This window comes from Panthera leo, chromosome F3, assembly GCF_018350215.1.
Source record: "Panthera leo isolate Ple1 chromosome F3, P.leo_Ple1_pat1.1, whole genome shotgun sequence".
Lineage (NCBI taxonomy): Eukaryota > Metazoa > Chordata > Mammalia > Carnivora > Felidae > Panthera > Panthera leo.
The window spans coordinates 16,931,601-16,951,607 of NC_056696.1; the positions used below are offsets into that span (position 1 = coordinate 16,931,601).

Sequence of the window (20,007 nt, forward strand, 5' to 3'; positions counted from 1 at the left end):
TAAGCTATCTTCACTTTTTAAAAATTCCTTTTGTTTTTGCCTCTCTGTTTGGGTGAGTTTCATTGCCCTGTCCAGTAAATCACTGATCCCTTCTTCTGTTTTATCTAGTCTGCTGTTGAACCCCACTAGTGTATTTTTTAGTTAAATTGTTGTAGTCTACAGCTCTGTGACTTCTGTTTGGTACTTTCTTATATTTCCTGTGTGTTTGTTGAGATTCTCACTGTGTTCATCCATTCTTCTCCTGAGTTCAGTGAGCATGTTTATGACCATTACTTTGAATTCTTTATCAGGTAGATTACTTACCTTTCTATTATTAAGGTCTTTCTTCTAAGGTTTTATTTTATTCTTTCATTTGGAATATAGTCCTTTGTTTCTCATTTTGCTTGACTCTTATTTCTTTCAAGGTATTAGTTGAAACAGCTCCTCTCCCAGTGATGAAAGATAGGACTTGTATGGGAGATAGGCCTTATCATTCAACCTTGCCTTATCTCTTATCTCTCAAACCTTTATGACTATTTAAGCAGCCCGATTTATTATTGGCAGGTCTCTGTTGTTGAGCATGTTCCAAGACCTGTCAGTGTTTTAAAGGGACAGATCTTAGTCAGTATTGAGATTCGGGCTGACTGAAGACCAGACCCTCAGGCAGCAGCTTTTAAAGTATGAAAATATATACAGGACAGTGGGACCACAAATGTAAATCTTCCTGGCTTCCAAACCAGGCAATCTGGAGGTGTCTCATGATGACAGTTACAAAAACTGGGCTTCATACAAATGTATAAACTCCTTTCTGGAAGGTATCCGTGAGCTGAATCATTTGAGATTGCAGAGATGGCACTCCCACCGTCTGTTCCTTGAGAGCACCTCCAGAGTCTCTAGATGTGTGCCTGCAGCCTGCCCCTCAGGCCCATGCTCTTAAGACAAATAGGCAGGCCTTTTTCGAAGACTGGGGATATGTTTCAGTCTGCAGCCTGTGTGGTGTCCTGGCTGTGGTAGCCTGCCAAGAACTGTCTTTCTGATTGTTACAGTCCCATTACAGAGCCAAGGAAGCCCCCAGGCCACCAGAGCCAGGTGATCAAGGAACATCCCCTGTGTGGGCCACATGTGCCAACTTTAGCGAGACAGCGGAAGCGTGCAGGGTTGGCGCAAGCCTGCCGGCTTTACTGAGGCACCAGGAGAGCGTGAGCCAGGGCACAGCTGCCAGCTTTACTAAGACAGTGGAGGGCAGAGGGGTGGGGTGTGCCTGGTGGCTTTTGCAGGATAGCAGGAGAGTGCAGGGACTGCTTGTGTCCACGAGCACTAGCGAGGTAGAAGGGAAGCACAAGAGTGGTGCCTCCATCTCTGGAGAGAATTCCAGCAGGCCCCTGCTCCTCTGGCAGAACCTTTAAGATTAGCAAATGCATCTCCTTCACATGAAATCTAGTTGCTTTTCAAACTGATGCTTTTGTCCTGGGCTTTTGCAAATGAGTCCATGTGAGCCCTTTAAGGGTGGCATCTCATTTCCCCGAATCCCTTTGCATGTCCTGGACATGAGCGCCGTTGGTTTTCAAAGCCAGCTGTCTGGGTCTCATCTTTCCAGTGCACTTCCCAAGGGCTGGGGGGCCTGATTTGGGGCAGGAGCTTCTCAATCCTCAGGGAGAAGCTCCGGATTCGTGAGACCTCTACCAGTTGCGGTTCATCACACCAGGGATGGGGTTTGTGATGAGCCTGCATCTCTCTCTGCCTCTCTTACTCATCTTCATGTGGCCCTTTTATCATTTGTTGTGAAGGAGCTATTCAGCTAGTTTCTCGGTCTTTGTCGGAAGGAATTGTTCCATATGTAGCTCTACATTTGTTGTGTCAGTGGGATGAGGGAAGTTTAAAATCTTCCTATGCTGCTATCTTGGACTGCCTCTCCAGGTAAACATTTTCAGGGTGTCAGGGGGGTTCATTCGTTTGTTTTTGTCTTGAAAGTCTTCGGATCAGATACTGAAATCATTAGGCCAGTGGTTTTCACTTCTAATTGTACATGACAACCCCTAGGGGAAGTTAAAAACATAGAAACAAAACACCTGAAGAAAAGAACCCCAAACAAACACCAGGAAACAATGCCAAGACCCTGTCACCTGAGATTCTTATTTAACTGGTCTGGGACGAGGCCCAGGCAAGAGTATTTTTAAATAAGTCTCCAGGTGTTTCTGATGGGTGGCCAGGTTGAGAGCCACAGCATTGTCCTAGCTGTATACTCTGCTCTCAGCTCACGCTCGGCACTGAATGTACATCTAGTAATGCCATGTCGTACAGCTCTAGGGGACCCCACTGATACCATGTTCTGTATGAATGGCATTTACTCCAAGAGTGCGTGGTGCCCCCTGAAGTTAGCTGTTGCTTATGTAAATGAACTAATGCCTTCAGTCATTACTGATACAGGAATAACAAGGATACTAATACAAGGAATATACACCATTACGTTTCAATTCCAGCGTAAAAACGACCGCCTTGCTTGACAGGCATTCTTTAAAATAGGTCACATTTGTGTCATAGCAAGGATGAGAAAAAATGTTTATCTTACAATACCTGAGGATTCAGAATATCCTGATAGAAATTATGGGAGCTGTGGAAGGAATGAAAATTTGTCTGAGGTTTCAGAACTGCAAGAATTGGAAAGGGTCAGGTACAGCAAAAGGGCTTTTTCATCATTAAAGAGCTTATCTCTCTAAAACAGAACAGGAGGACCTCTGATTATAGAAAGAAATGCCTCATTAAATATCATTAGAATAAAAACCACATGGTACAACTGTGGAGCCTCTTGCTAACGTGACAAACATATATTGCCAACGGTGCTTAGGTTCTTTACGTTTTAATTAATCTTCAGTGATGTAAAATCACTGGGCCCTAACAGTTTGATTTCAAACCTGTTTATGAGGCTAAGATGAAATGTGGCATTAGGCTCTCTCAACACCATTGTGTGTGCTTTATTGTGGTGAATATCAAAACAGCAGTTAATTATAGTAGTACCATTTCTGTTCTTCACCTCATTATCTCTGTCTTGCACTATTATTTTCTGTTGCTACTGGCTATACAGCATCAGGCCTGGCACCAGTGAAGTGTGAACACAATGCCAGCACTGCATTCAGCACAAGAATAGAAAGGCAGATGGCAGATTTTACTATTTATAGTCGGAGCCAATTTGCCTGAGGTGAGCCCTGCTGAAATGGTTCTTATCAGGAATGTTTTCATTTATTAAAGGGATAAGGAAATGAAAGCCAAATAAAATACCTCAGTTCCCAGGATCCCCTCAGGACTCTGAGAGCAAAACTCTCACTATAGATTGGAAGGCAATTCCAAGTATTGATTATACATTTATGAACTAGAGAATTATACATTTTTCTCCCCATTCTCAAAATAAAGACTTCAGGTTGGCAGCATTCTTTGTGGCAACACTTGAGGAATTTATTGTTCAGTGATATTGTGCTGCCATAGTAACTTGATACAGAGTGAATTTTAATTAATAGGGGTAAAATAGGTCTATGATAGGAACTAATTATTTAACACCATGAAATTTATGACTTCAACCATGAATAGTTTTTACTTTTCACTAATCATTTCTTGACTGCCATAGGAAAAAAACCACAAAATAACTTTCACATTTGATTTGTTACATTGTTTTTTAAAAGATGGATTGTTCAAAACTTTGATAAATATTTTATATTATCAGTTAGCATCTTGAAAGAATTTTGTATTCAAAATTAAATTAGCATGTGAATCATCTAGACTTCCTTATACTCTTTAGGCATCTGATTTGAAAAGTGTTTTATTGTCAAGAACATAACGAGTTGATAACTAAAACAGCCTGTTGAAACACTTAGAACCTGGGTGATCCAGATAATCTGAAATATAACAGGGAACTAATGAGAGTGGCAAATAAAATTCATATTCCACAGAAAATAAAGCATTTGTATTATACACTGAAAAAAACTCGTTCGATTCAGTCATGGTCATAAAAGAAAAATATTTCGATTGGATGTGTTGGAATTTAGCAGATTTAGTTAGATTCTAAATTATGCCAGAACATCTGTCCACTTTATTTTATTTGGCTGTAAGAAATTTACTTGCTTTAAAAAAAAATCCAAATGCTGGAATTCACGTTTATTTATAATTGTTATAAAGTTGAACTGCTGAAAATTACTCACTGAAGCCTTCTGACATTCTGACATGCATTAAGGCTTTCTGTTCCTGCACTTATATTAAATATTTACACACAAATGAAAATGGAAAAACTACCAATACCTGATTTGGGTTCCCTCTTTTTCCACTTGCAGTCACATACTTAGACACCTTTGGCCCCATAGGAAAAAATATCTAATTTCAGAACAACCAATAATAGGAAGGAGAAAAAAATGTTTTTGTTTTTAATAAAATGTTCTTCACATGTATGACATGCTGGCAGGATGTCTTCTGCATGATTGTTACAGGTTGGCCTGCATTGTAGGTCTGGTTAGTATCTTCAGAAAGGCCACCTAGGAGCACCTGGGTGGCTCCGTCAGTTGAGCATCCGACTTCAGCTCAGGCCATGACGTCAGGGTTTCTGAGATTGAGCCCTGCATGGGGCTCCCTGCTGTCAGGGCAGAGCCTGCTTCGGATCTTCTGTCCCCCCCTCCCTCTCTCTGCACCTTCCCTGCTCATCTTCTCTTTCTCAAAAATAAGTAAACATAAGAAAGAAAAGAAAAAGGGAAATGAAAGGAAAGGAAACTTAAAAAAAAAAAAAAGCCAACAGGGTAGATTTTGTTTGCCTCATGCAAAGGCACAGATAGCTGTGCTCTGGAAGTACAGATCTATTTTGTTTTTGTTTTTATTTGAGAGAGAGAGAGAGAGAGAGAAAACACGCACGCACGCAAGCAGGGAAGAGGGGCAGAGGAAGAAAGAGTGAGAACCTTATGCAGGCTCCAAGCTCAGCGAGGAGTCTGACCTGGGGCTGCATCCCACGACCCTGGGATCATGACCTGACGCGAAATCAAGAGTCAGAAGCTCAACTGACTGAGCCTCCCAGGCGCCTCATTATACAGAACTATTTTGAAGTCCTGTGCAGTGTCTTGTACCAGACATTGGGAAAGAAAGTTTGTGAATCAGACGTTCAGTGGAACGTCTGATAATGTGTAATTTCACCGAGTGCCTCTGTACCACGCCTGTAACAGTAAGGTTTCTTTGCCTCTCCAGTAGGGGGCGGACTCGCGTGAGTAGCGTCCTACTCGCGTGAGTAGCCAGTTGCCTCCTTGGTGCTTTCCCACCAGTCAGCTTGCAGGCAGCCAGCTCTGCACCAGGGGAGTGTAGGGAATCCTTCCTTTGGGCTGGAGCTCGGTGAGCTAGCAACAGTGCCGACGTAGAGAAGGCCAACGGCTGCCAGCATGTACATTTTAAATACTGGTAAAATAAGTATCTGTCATGAACTTACCGATTTTATTTAGATGAAATTACCAGTTGATTTAAAATTTTCACTTTTTTATGGCTTGTACTCCGAAAGATTGAAGAAGCTTACAGAAAGCTAGATTTGGAAAGGGACAGCTACTGTCTAAATTTAATTTTTTGCTCTGAATTTTCTGTTCACTTTTGAAAAACAGCAAAAAGTAAAAAGGACTCTTAGACATGGCAGATTAAACACACGTTGGTAGCTCATGTCCTTCCCAAAACTTCTCTAAACGGAAAATAAAAAGATTTTAAAATAAATAAATTCACCAGGGCAAAGAAAATGGGAGAGGAGATAAGTTGTAAAATTTGGAAGATGGAAAACAGATGCAGGAGTTAGACTAACTTAGCAGACCTGAGAAAACTCACTTATAAGTTGGCAGTGGGGAAACTGCTGAGGAAACTCTGATTTACATACCAGGATCTCATAATTCTCAGGAATTGGAAACACTGGGTCCCTCTGGAAGTTGTAGTTAAAATGGGGTTCAAAACAGGACTAATTTAAACTCTGTTTAAGAAACACTTGTTTTCCAAGTTCCCATTCTGTGCACCATATAGCTGGCCTATAGTGCCTGTCTTATGTGGCAGAAGACTGAAAGGTGTATTTTCTATAGAGGGTAAAATGAGGATATCAGAGCTGAGGACACCACAAAACAGTAAAAGGCAGAAGGGAGATGGATACTCTGTTGAAATCAGGTACAGTAAAAAATGTTTGCATGTTGAATGTTGAGACTTGCAGTCTTCCCCATCAGCCCACAGGATGTTAGTAATCAGCCTTTTTGTTGGGGTGAGAGATTGGAAGAATTTTCTTTTGGGAATGTAAGAAGTCCAAGAAAGAAAGATTCCTTGGGGTTCCCCAAGGAAATGGCTTAGTTGGATCATCCTTTAGTGAGCACCACTATATTCTTCTGACATGCCACTCAGTTTAGAGTTCCCTACTCTTTTTTTTTTTCAGCTTTATTGATATTATAATTGGCATATATATAACATTGTGTAAGTTTAAGGTGTATAATGTGATGATTTGATACACAGCTATACTGTGATATGATTACCAGTAAGGTTAGTTAACACCTCCATCTTGTTACTTGTGTGTATGTTTGTGTGTGTGGTGGGGAGGTGTGTGAGAACGTTTAAGATTTACTCTCTTAGCAACTTTCAAGTATATAATACAGTATTGTTAACTATGGTCACCAAGTTATACATTGGGTTCCATACAAATTTTAGGATAGTTTTTTCTATTTCTATGGAAAATGCTTTTGGAATTTTGATAGGCTTTGCAATAGATGGCTTTGGGTTGTGTGGACATTTTAACAACAGTATTTCTTCCAATCCATGAACATGAGATATTTTTCCATTAATTTGTGTCTTCAGTTTTTTTCATCAGTCTCTTGTAGTTTTCAGTGTACTTTCACCTCCTTGGTTAAATATATGTCTACATATTGTTCTTAATGCAGTTGTAAATGGGATTGTTTTATTTCTTTTTTAGATAGTTTATTGTTAGGGTATAATTAATGCAACTGATTTCGTGTGTTGATTTTTGTCATCCTGCGACTTTTCTGAATTTATTAATTCTAACAGGTTTTGTTGAATTCTTTAAGATTTTCTCTATATAAGATCAGGTTATCTGAGAAGATGGCCACTTTTCTTTCTTTCTAAGTTGGAGGCTTTTTATGTCTTTTTCTTGCTTAATTGCTCTGATGAGGACTTGCGGTACTATATTGACTGGGAGTTCTGAGACTGGACACCCTTGTCTTGTTTCTGATCTTAGAGGAAAAGATTTCAGCCTTTCATTATTGATATGATTTTAGTTGTGGGCTTGTCATTTATGGCTTTTAGTATGTTGAGGTTAGTTCCTTCTGTATACAACTTGTTGAGAGCTTTTAATCATGAAAAGATGTTGAATTTTGTCAAATGCTTTTACTGCGCCTATTGAGAGATCATATGATTTTTATCTTTCATTCCATTAACGTTGTTTATCACATTGATTGATTTGCAAATGTTGAACGATAATCCTTGCATCTTAGGAATAAATTTCTCACGGTCATGGTGTATGATCCTGTTAGTGTGTTGTTGAATCTGTTTTCAAGTATCTTGTTGACAATTTTTACACCTATATTCATCCAATATATTGGCCTGTAGTTTTCTTGTAGTGTCTTTGTCTGGCTTGATATCAGGATAATTCTGGACCCTTTAATATGAGTTTCGGAGTATCTTCTCTTCAATTTTTTTGGAAGTATTTGAGGAAGATTGGTATTAATTCTTTAAACGTTTTCCTAGACTTCATGAGTTAGTCTCCTTACTTCTTATTGGTCTCTTCAGATACGCTTTCTTCGTGATTCAACCTTGGTAGGTTGTAGTAACTAGGAATTTATTCATGTCTTCTAGGTTATCTGTTTTGTTGGCATTTAATTATTCTACTAGTCTCTTATGATCCTTTGTATTTCTGTGGTATCAGTTATAGTGTTTGCTCCTTCATTTATGATTTTGTTTGAGAACTCTTGTTTTCTAAGTCTAGCTAAAAATTTGTCAATTTTATCTTTTCAAAGAACCAACTTTTAGTTTTCTTATTTTTTTCTATTGTTTCTCTAGTCTGTTTCATTTATTTCTACTCTGGTCTTCAGTTTCTGCTAACTTCAGTTTATTTTGTTCTTCTTTTTGTAGCTCCTTAACGAGTAAAGTTAGGTTGCTTGAGATCTTTTTTTTTCTTTTTTGAAAATTTCTTTCCTTTTTTTTTTTTAAGTTGATTTATTTTGAGAGAGAGAGAGAGAGAGAGCATGAACAGGGAAGGGGCAGAGAGAGAGGGGGAGACCGAATCCCAAGCAGGCCTGTGCTGTCAGCACAGAGCCAGATATGGGGCTCGATCCCACAAACTGGAGATCATAACCTGTGCCGAAAACAAGTGTCAGACACTCAACCGACTGAGCCACTCAGGCACCCGAGATCTTTTTCTACATTAATTATAGGCATTTATTATGATAAATTTCCCTCTTAGATCTTTTGTTGCCTCTCCTAAGTTTTTGTATATTGTGCTCCATTTTCATTTGTTTCAAGATATTTTTTAATTTCCCCTTTGATTTTTCTTTGACCCATTGATTGTTCAAGAGTGTGTTAATTTCCACATATTTCTTTCTGTTACTGATTTCTACTTTCATATTGTCGTCATTGGGAAAGATAATTTGGTATGATTTCAGTCGTGTTAAATTTGTTAAGACTTGTTTTGTGACCTAACATGTGATCCATCCTGGGGAATGTTTCACATGCATTTGCAAAGGATGGATTGCTGCCATTGAGGTTCTATAAATGTCTGTTAGGTCCATTTGGTCTAACATATAGTTCAAGTCCAATGTTTCCTTACTGATTTTGTCTTGAATGATCTATTGTTGCAGCTGGGGTATTGAAGTTCTCTACTATGTATTCCTGTCTGTTTATTCTTTCAGATTGGTTAGTGTTTGCTTAATATATTTAGATGTTCTCATGTTGGGCATATGTATTTGGAATTGTATCCTCTTGATGAATTAGCTCTTCTATCATTATATAATTCTTTGTCTCTTTTCATACTTTTTCATTTAAAATCTGTTGTTGTTTTTTTCTCCCTAATATATACAGCTACCTCTCATCTCTTTGGGTTTTTATTTGCATGGAATATCTTTTTCCATCTCTTCACTTTGAGCCTATGTGTATCCTTAAAGTTGAAGTGAGCCTTTTGTAGGCAGAATATAGCTGAGTCTTATTTTTTCTTTTTTTAAAAAAAATTTTTTTTTATGTTTATTTATTTTTGAGAGATAGAGTGTGAGCAGGGGAGATGCAGAGAGAGAGGGAGACACAGAATCTGAAGCAGTCTCCAGGCTCTGAGCTGTCAGCACAGAGCCTGACACGGGGCTCAAACTCATGGACCATGAGACCGTGACCTGAGCTGAAGTTGGACACTGAACCAACTGAGTCACCCAGGTGCCCCTTATTTTTTTCTTAATAATTGAGCCACTCCATGACTTCCGATTGGAGAATTTAACCCATTTAAGGATTTACTATTACCATTGTAATTAATTGTTTTCTGGCCATTTTGTAGTTCATTTGTTCTTTTCTTCCTCCCTTGTTGTCTTCCTTAGTGACTTGATGATTTTCTTTAGTGGTATGCTTTGATTCCCTTCTCTATATCTCTTGTGTATCTACTGTAGATTTTTTGCTTTGTGGGTTACCATGGGGCTTATGTAAAACACCTTGTAACAGTCCTTTTTAAGCTGATTACAACTAACTCCAGTCCCATGCAAAAGCTCCTAACCCTTAACTGGCCCCCCCCCCCAACATTTTCTGTTTTCCGATCTCACAATTTACATCTTTTTATACTGTGTGTCCATTAACAAGTTATTATACTTACTTTTATTACTTTTGTCTATTAACCTTTTTACTAGAGTTGTTAACACACCACATATTATAGTACTAGAGTATTCTGAATTTGACTATATACTTACCTTTACCTTTACTTTAAAAAAGTATTTTATATTTTCATGTATTTTTATATTACTAATTAGTGATCTTTCATTTCAGATTGAAAAACTTCTTTCAGCATTTCTTGTAAAGCAGGTCTGGTGATGATGAACTCCTTCAGTATTTGTTTATTTGGGAAAGGCTTTATCTTGCCTTCATTTCTGAAGAACAAGTTTACAAGTAAAGTATCCTTAGTTGTAATTTTTTTTTCTCTCAGCACTTTGAATATTCAGTCTCCCCTGGCCTGCAAAGTATCTGCAGAGAAATCTTTTTATACCCTTATACGTTCACTTGTATGTGAGGAATTGTTTATCTTCTGATTTTAGACAGTGTATGACAATGTATCTTGGAGAAGATCATTTAGAGTTGAAATTTTTCAGGGAGTTATGAGCTTCAGAAACTTGGATGTCAATATCTCTCCCTACATTTGGGGAGTTCTCAGCCATAATTTCTTTACATAAGCTCTCTGTCCATTTTTCCCTCCCTTCTCCTGCTGGGTTTCCAGTAATACATAGATTGTTTCTTTTAATGGAATCCTGTAGTTCATGTAGGCTTTCTTCATTTGTTTCGTTCTTTTTTTATTTGTTCTCCTGTGACTAGATAGTTTAAAATGACCTGTGTTCTATTTCACAGATTCTTTCTTCTGCTTGCTCCAGTCTGATGCTGCTGCTCTTTGCTGCGTTTTTCATTTCCTTCATTATACTCTTCAGCTCCAGAATTTGGGTTATCCGTTACAGCTTTTTTGTCATTATTGTTCATGTAGTTTTCCTGATTTTGTTGAATTCTTTTTCTGTGTTTTCTTGTAGCTCATGGAGCTTCCTTAAAAATTTTTTTAAAGGAAAATTTACCCATTTATTGGGAAAATTGCAGATCACCCATTTCTCTGGGGTTGGTTGGTGGAAAATTATTTTATTCTTTTCGTGGTGTTGTATCTCGTTGTGCTTTTTTGTTGTTGTTTTTTCATATTCCTTGAAGTGTGGCATTGCTGTCTTCACATTTGTAGATGGAGTTACTTCCTTCAGTCTTTATTGACTGCTTCGAGAGAGAAATATCATCCATCAGCCATGATAGGGATTCTGAGGCTTTCGTAGAGTTTTTTCTATGGATATGCCTGTTCCACACTTCTTGTCTCCTCTTATGGGGGACTTCTTAAGCTTGTATGACTTGTATGACTTCTCTTGATCTTGTACAACCTTACTTCCCCTAGAGTGGTGCTGAATTCTCAAGGTTGTGTGGTTTCTCCCAGTCCCATAGTGTTGGACTTTTCTTTGCATGCTTACTAGTAGTCTGCAAAGGCTTGCTCTTGCTCTATTGGGGTGTGCATAGAGAGCTGACCATGAGGTGGAGGTGTGTGTGGGTGAGGTACACAGAACATTGGGGTCCCCATTGGGAGGCCTGTTGGAGGATTTGCAGGTGAGGCATTCCCCGGGGCTCATGGACAGGCTTACTGATAGAGTGTGCCATGTGGTTAGTAGGATTCACATCCCTTTAATGCCCTTCAAAAGCCTCAGCTGCCATTTGCCTAGCTGTTGCCTCACTCGCCTGTCATGCAGCACACCTTAGTATTCTAGATGGGGCAAGATATAAGTGGGTCTTTTTGGCAGTGCCCTGCAAAGCTGGGGAAGTCAGTCCCTACTCTTAAACATGAGCAAATAGCCAAATATCATTAGGCATTAGAAGGAAACGTTTGACATAAAACAAAACAAAACAAAACAACCAAACAAACAGATAAAGCCACTTAGCACAAAGAATGTGCAGGGAGAAGAAAGGAACATAAAAAATAAAATTAACATCTTCAGAGGAAAGAGATGATGAAATAGAAAATATTCATACACATGTGTTCCTATAAGTGGTAACAGGGAATTAAAATTAGCTACTGGAATTTAAAAAAAACAGCAATATATATATATATATATATATATATATATATATGTACATATACATATATATATGTACATATATATATATATTTATTTATTTATTTTTAATGCTTATTTTTGAGAGAGAGAGAGAGTGTGTGTCAACAGGGGAGGAGCAGAGAGAGAGGGAGACACAGAATCCAAAGTAGGCTGTAAGCTCAGCTGTCAGCACAGAGTCTGAAGTGGGACTAGAACCCATGAACCATAAAATCATGACCTGAGTGAAAGTTGGATGCTTAACTGACTGAGCCATACAGGGACCCCAAAAAACAGCAAAATTTTAAAACCTAATTGAATAAAGGGTTATAAAGTGAAGTTGAGGAAATCTGACAGCAGATAGACACAAATACAGAGGTAGAAAGTAGACTAGATAATTTAAAGTTAGATCACAGCATTAAAAAGAACAAATTTGGCATACACAACAACATGCGTGAGTCTGAAGACACAGTTATTTAGTGAAAGAAACCAGTCACAAAGAAGTATACAGTGTATGTTCCCATTTATAGGATTTCAAGGACAATCAAAACTGTGGTTAGGGATAGTGACTACCTGTCAGGGGTGGGTATAATACAGGATGGTATATTGATATAAGAGTGGTTCTCTATGTATAAATACATGTAAACACTCTTTGATGTATGTATTTAACTTTTATGTACCTTACTGTGTAAGTTATTAACTCTGTAAAAATAGAGAAAAAAGTATTAGACAATCCCAGTGACCCAACACTTGGGTAGTAGTAACTCTATGAGACAGAAATAAAGGACAGGGAAGAAAAGAAATAATTCAGGGACATTGTCTGGTATTGAGGACATGAGTTTCCAGAATGAAAGGGCACACCAGGTATCCAGCATATTGGGTAAAAATAGACAGGTGCCAACACATATTATTGGGTTTTCATACAGTCCTAAAAACAAATGTTCCTAAAAGCTTCCAAAGAGGAAAAAATAGGTTTGTTCTTAATAGCAGAACTGGAAGCTAGAAGACAATGGAACAACACCTTCAAATATGTGAGGGATAATTAATTCCAACCTAGAATTCTATACCCAAGAAAATTACCAAAATATGAATAGATTAAACACATTTTTAGATGTGCTAGGTCTTAATCTGTCCTTTTTCAGAAAGCTACTGTGAAATGCTCACCATGAAAATAAGAGAAAAAACAAGAAGAAAGACAGACCTATAACAAATAGAAGATCTACCATGAGAAGGAGATACAGAAAACCCTCATGATGAGGGAAAGGAGAATTTGAGCTTGATAACCAGTGGGAGGACCAGTGAACAGCCAGTTCAGGTCTGAATCAGAAAGGATCTGAGGAGACTTTTTTTTTTTTCAAGAAGATGGAGTTGATGAAATATTGAGAGTATTTGAATCGATTGAGAGGAGATTTACAAAATTAGAGGAAAGTTATGGGTATGTAGAAAACTGAGACAATTATGAACTCTGAGTTGGGAGAAAGAATATGGAAAAGGGAAAAGAAAAATGATAATACTATATTACATGGTTCAGATACGAATAGCTTATGTAATTTCATAACTCTAGTACTAAAAATGTCCCCAGATAGTGTACTACATACAGTGTAATACTATGAAGCAGTCACAAATACACCTTCCAACATGGACACCAAAAACATAATGTGGGGAAAAGCAAGTTAAGGAATACAGGCCACTTGATGCCATTTATATCGAGTGTTTTATGAGATGTTTCTAAAAACTCAAAACATAAAAATTTATATTTCGGGGTGCCTGAGTGGCTCAGTCGGTTAAGGGTCCGATTGCAGCTCAGGTCATGATCTCACAGTTTGTGGGTTCGAGCCCTGCATCAGGCTCTGGGCTGAAAGCCTGCTTTGGATTCTGTGTCCCCCTCTTTCTCTGCCCCTCCCCCACCTGTGCTCCATCTTTCTCTGTCTCTCAAAAATAAATGTTAAAAAAAAGTACATTTCCGGGGCGCCTGGGTGGCTCAGTCGGTTAGGCGGCCGACTTCGGCTCAGGTCGTGATCTCGCAGTCCATGAGTTCTAGCCCCGCGTCGGGCTCTGTGCTGACAGCTCAGAGCCTGGAGCCTGCTTCATATTCTGTGCCTCCCTCTCTCTGACCCTCCCCTGTTCATGCTCTGTCTCTCCCTGTCTCAAAAATAAATAAACGTTAAAAAGATATTTTAAAAAGAAAAAAAAGTACATTTCCATATCAGAGTCTAAAAAGTAAATGTCACAAATATCATGGAATCCCTCTGTGTACTTCTCTCTGTTATCCCTCGGTCTTTGCCTGAAGTTACCCATTATGTAGAACTTCACATTTTTTCTTCCTATGTATGTCTTTATAATATATATATATATATCTCCATTCTATATATCCTCAAACAATTATTTATCAAGTTGAATATTTTTAAACTTTGTGTAATGGGTGGTATACTGTATGTAACTTCTAGCAGTTTGCTTTATTTATTTATTTATATTTTTGGCTCAACACTAATAAACTATTGTGAAATATTTAGGGATGCCAGGATGGCTCAGCCGGTTAAGCATCTGACTTGATTTTGGTTCAGGTCATGATTTCACGGTTCATGAGATCAGACTCCTGTCAGGCTCTGTGCTGACAGTGTGGAGCCTGCTTGGGATTCTCTCTCCCCCTCTCTGTTCCTCCCCTTCTTGTGTGTGCACGTGTTCTCTCTCTCTCTCTCTCTCTCTCTCTCTCTCTATTCATATAATGGCTACAGCAGTTATAATAAACTAGAACTGATACATAGACAAATGTCAAAGATACTATGAGGAACCTCTTTTTTTTTTTTTTTTTTTTGAGTGTGAGTGTGCACGCACATGAGTGAGCAAGGGATGGGCAGAGGGGAGTGAGGGAGAGAATCTTAAGCAGGCTCCACATCCAGATAAGAGGAGCCCCACGTGGGTTCGATCTCACAACCATGAGATCATGACCTGAGCCGAAATCAAGAGTCAGAAGCTTAAACGATTGAGCCACCCAGGTGCTCTGAGCCTCCTTTATTTTTTTTTCAATTTTTTAAAACTTTTTTTAATGTTTATTTATTTTTGAGAGAGAGTACATGCACATGAGTGGGGGAGGGGCAGAGAGAGAGGGAGACACAGAATCCAAAGCTGGCTCCAGGCTCTGAGCTGTCTGCACAGAGCCCGACGTGGGGCTGCTCAAACTCATGAGCCATGAGCTCAGGACCTGAGCCAAAGTTGGATGCTTAACTGACTGAGTCACCCAGGTGCCACCTTCCCCCTTTTTTTGTGAGGAGATGAAATGTGGCTTCTAGTGACAGTTTTGCTGCTGGGCAGTATTTGTAGGGTAAAGGTGCTTTTTCTGTCAGAAATTGATTGGGAGATTTTTAAAAAATATTTATTTATTTTGAGAGACAGAATGTGAGCAGGGGAGGGGCAGAGAGAGAGAGAAAGAGAGAGAGAGAAAGAGAGAGAGAGAAAATCCCAAACTGTGCTGACAGTATAGAGCCCTATGTGGGGCTCACTCTCCCCAACCGTGAGATCATGACCTGAGCTGAAATCAAGAGTCTGATGCTTAACTGACTGAGCCACTCAGGTGCCCTGCACCAACCCCCCCCCCCCACAGCATCCTTTTTTAATGAGTTTTCCTTATTCTAACTTGTTGCATTACATTTCATATAAATGTTTGGTTTCTAAAATTTTTTATTGTGAGTTAAACATAATGAACTCCATTAACTCCTAGACATAGTTCACAAATGCCCTTTTTAAAGACACCATGTTTTATACTCAGTGGCTTATTACCAAGGAGTTTCCAAAAAATTAATATAATTGAATTCACTGGGGTCATGTTCACATGATGATAAAAAGCTGAAAGGTGGTATAGTTTATATCCCTGTTGTTGTTGTTGTTGTTGTTGTTGTTGTTGTTGTTGTGTGTGTGTGTGTGTGTGTGTGTGTGTGTGTGTTTAAGGAAAAAAATGTTTGAATGCCACAGTTTAATTTGATACCATAAGTGTTATGGACTGCCTGTTTGTGTTCTTCCCTGCCTCAAATTCGTGGGTTGAAACCCTAATCCCCAATAGGATGGTATTCGTAGGTGAGGTCTGTGGGAGGTAATTTAGGTCATGAGGATGCAGCCCCCGTGATGAGATCCGTGTCCTTTACAAGGAGAGGGAGAAAGCTAGCCTCTGTCTCTCATCCGTGCAGGGATGCAATAAGAAGGTGGCCATCTGTAAACCAGGAAGAAAGCTTTCACCAGAACCTGACCGTACTGGTACCTAAAGTCTTGGACTCCAGCTTCTAGAACTATAACAAATAAATGTTTGTTGTTTAAGCCAACCAGCCTATGGTGGTTTGTTATAGTAGCCGAAGCTAAGACAGTAAGGTTAAGTCTTGCCCAGTGTTTTCTGTCTGTTGCATTTAAGACAGTTTGCGTTCATCTTTTTTTTTTTTTTTTTAATTTTTTTTTTTTTCAACGTTTATTTATTTTTGGGACAGAGAGAGACAGAGCATGAACGGGGGAGGGACAGAGAGAGAGGGAGACACAGAATCGGAAACAGGCTCCAGGCTCCGAGCCATCAGCCCAGAGCCTGACGCGGGGCTCGAACTCACGGACCGTGAGATCGTGACCTGGCTGAAGTCGGACGCTTAACCGACTGCGCCACCCAGGCGCCCCAGCGTTCATCTTTTATGTACAAGCAGTTTTGTTTTTTGAAATTTTATCAGTCAAAATACAACTAAATTATATTTAAGTTAAATAATTTATCTTGTTTTTTTTTACAAGGAATAAAAATAAGGATCTTAAGGATTAAAGGAAGCCTTTTAGAAGGATGACAGATAAAGGGAGCAGAAATAAACCTGAGATTATTTCTTTTAGAAATTTCTAAGTTGTAGATTTGGTTGGTCATTTCTCTCCTACGTGCTCTTAGGAGGTGCCCCAGATATTACCTGGAATCATTTTTTTTAGGGGGAAATGGGGAGAGGGTTTCTCTGAAGCAGTGCTCTCAAAGTTTGGTGTTGATTAGAATCACCTGGAGAGCTTGTTCACAGATTGCTGGGCCACATCTCCAAAATTCTTTATTAATCCAATTGGGGTAGAGCTTGAGATTTTGTATTTTTTATTAAGTTCCCAAGTGATGCTTCTCAGAAGCTCCGCTGAGCTGCTGAGAGAGTGCCCTGAGCTGCCAAGTGTTGGAGTACCAATTAAAGCATTAAGCCCAAAGTGAAAGAATTAAGCCTTTAATCACTTATTGGTGTGGTGTAAGCAAGAGTATAAAAATGGTGGGAACGCTGACTCTTTTCCATTTCCATTTCCCTCATCGAAGGGCACACTGGTTGAGGGTCAAGTGGATAAACACAGATGTCCTCTCACTGTTGAGGGGGCTCTGAACAAAAAGCTCCCGATGGGGTCTGGGGAGGGTGAGGCAGCAGGAGTAGGAGTGGAAAGTACTGAGTGGGCGGGGGGGGGGGGAGGGGAATATATTCATGCTCCTGTCTTTCCCCCCACACTCCCAACCCCACCAGTGCCAGCGATCTAGGAATGAAGGCACCAGGGCTAGCAATATAAATTGCAGGGGCGGGGAGGGAGCACGATTAGCCAGGGGGCCCTAGCCCTTGGCTGCGACTCCTTTTAGACTGCAGTGCATTGGCTATGCACCAAGTCTGGTGTGATACAGCTCTCCCCGCAAGGTTTGCCTGGTAAAGCCTTTGCAATTGCCTTGATCAGGCCTGAGAAATCACACACAGGTTTTTCACCGGGAGCTGGACTCCGCAATGCTGATGTTGTTGGCTAGAGAAGCACACTTTGAGAACCACGGATCTAGAGTCTAAAGATGGCGGTGCTCTTTCATCTGCCACTCCAGCTCGTGCCTGCTTACCATCTTTATCCCACTGAATTGTCACGTTTTCAAAATAATTCTCATGCGTCATTGTAAGACAGCTTTCAACCATCTGTTAACTAGTAAATATTAGCCTTGTCACTAAGTAATAATATAAAATGTTTGTAGTATGATTAGATGCTAAACCTTACTGTATTTGAAATTATATGTAAACTCTCACAGTTGAAAACTAATGTGGTTTGGCTACCAGTTTGTAAAACCGTAGTCCTCTGCCTTAAGTATAGCTCTTTGTATTGTAACAAATAGCATAGTGGTTACAATGTTAAGGCTTTGAGTGAAGCCAGATTTCCCCACTTTCTGGCGTGGTTTTGCCTCTTTGTAGCTCTGTGAGTTGAAATGCTACTTAACCTCACCAAGTTTCAGTTTCTTCATCTATAAAATGAGAATAACAATAGCAGCTATCTCATAGGGTTGTTGTGAGGATTATTACCTGTAAAGTGTAAAGAACAGTGTGTAGCTTCATGGTGGACATACAGTCAACATGAACAGCTGTTACTAAAATTGCTATAATGTTATTCTCCCTAAGGACCTTTATGTCACATTACTTCCTAAAAATAATGAGTCATTTGCTATAAACAGATACTTTTCTTTTCTGATATATATATTTTTCACAGCTACTAGCTCTTTGTACTGTGCTTTACTGTGAACTGTGGATAATACTTAGCCTTTTGCAGTATTATTCATTACTAGGACACAAAATTGAATTTTGTAACTATAAGGTAAATAATAAAATCTAAGTACATTAGCTCTTTAGCTTTGAAGGTGAGTGGTGGTTTTTCAATTGCGATTTGTTTCAAGGTATGTATGTCATGTTATGTCTTTTATTCTCTTTTCTCGGTCTACTAGGACAAAATAATTTTTGAAATGATTTTCATAATTATTTTCTTCTTCCAATGTTGGTGTATTGCATTATAAAGCACATATATAAAGGATTTGTGTCCTCGGCAGTTATTTTTTTTTTAATAGAAATATGATTATATTTGATTGATTTCAGAAGTTCTGTTTTGTGGTATCCTTACCCAAGTAACTCTTTGCTTATCTCTTTTGAATATGGTTAAATTTTTTGCTTTGTCATTATGGGGCCCATATTAGATGAACCTCCTACCATGACCGGGGTTCTTAATATTCTGGGGAGATGAGAATAGATGAATTTAGGGTAAGGAAGTTCTCTTGCAATAAAGCTTCGAGGACTCTTTATGAGATTCTGTAAGTATTTAGATCCAAAAGTGAAGGCAATGACTAGAGTATCTTGAAATCGGAAGTATAGTGATATGGAATGCAATTATTGTCGAGAAAACTTCAAGGGACAAAAAAAAGAAAGAAAGATATTATGTATATCAAGAAGAAAGTAAATAGTGGTAACTACAATTAAGCTATAAAAGGAAAGCAGGAAGAAGTAATAAAACAATGAGATCTCATAGAGAAATTAAAAAAAGCAATTTAGTGCCTAAACATTAAGTAAAATTAAACATCAAGGGAACATAAGCCTATTGATATGCAAGAAGATTAAGGTTGGTTTAAAAGTGAAACCCTGAGGTTCTTTTTCTGACTTAAAAAAAAAAACAAAAAAAACTCAGTTGCCAAGAAAGAAAAAGTGATAAAATCTTGAATATCATTAGATACTCAATTTTCTTGAGAAAATTGAAACTTTTATTGTTAGGTATAGATTATTGGGGATTTCAAACAGGTTGACAGTCTACAACCTGCAGGCCAAATCTGGTTTGCTGCCTGCTTTTGTGTGGAATGAGAGCTGAGAATGTTTCTTACACTTTAAATGGTGGGGAAAAGTCAAAAGGGGAATAATATTTTGTGAGATGAGAAAAATACACGAACTTCAGATTTCATTGCCCATAAATAAATTTTTCATGTTGCACAGCCAAGCTCCTTCATTTGCTATTATTTACGGCTGCTGTGCACTACAAAGACAGAGTACAGAGTTGCAGAGACACGATATGGCCCACACAGATTAAAATATTTATTACCTGGCCCATTACAGAAAAGCTTTGCAGACCCCTGCTCTTGCCCATCTGCATTCTTTGCGGCTTCTGAATACCCCCCTGTGTCTTCCTGCTCTCATGCCCTTGCTCACACTGCTGTTTCATTGTCCTCCTGACTGTCTCCATATGTCAGAATACTATCGACGTTTTAAGACCCAATTCAGATGCCTCACCTCCACAAGAATATAATTTCTTCCACTGTTTGATCCCCAAAGAACTTGGTTTGTAGTTTTCTTTGAATACTTTTAATATTCAGCTGTCCATTGTGGATACTTGTGAACCTATGTTATATTTGCATTTTTATTCCTCATAAAAAACG

The 20,007-nt window shown here is 38.9% G+C and overlaps 1 protein-coding gene across 10 annotated transcripts in view; it reads left to right on the plus strand.

Moving 5' to 3' along the window:
- RABGAP1L (RAB GTPase activating protein 1 like) overlaps positions 1-20,007 on the plus strand; it is a 755,410-nt gene that overhangs the window by 338,786 nt on the left and 396,617 nt on the right. The window contains exon 13 of one of the 10 annotated variants that reach the window (XM_042925090.1): positions 12,962-13,563. The exons of the other annotated variants lie outside the window; for them this stretch is intronic. Within the exon in view, the coding sequence (XP_042781024.1) occupies positions 12,962-12,988 (27 nt within the window). The 3' untranslated portion in view covers positions 12,989-13,563. Of the gene's footprint in view, positions 1-12,961; positions 13,564-20,007 lie in introns of those variants that run through there. 10 annotated transcript variants of the gene reach the window in all.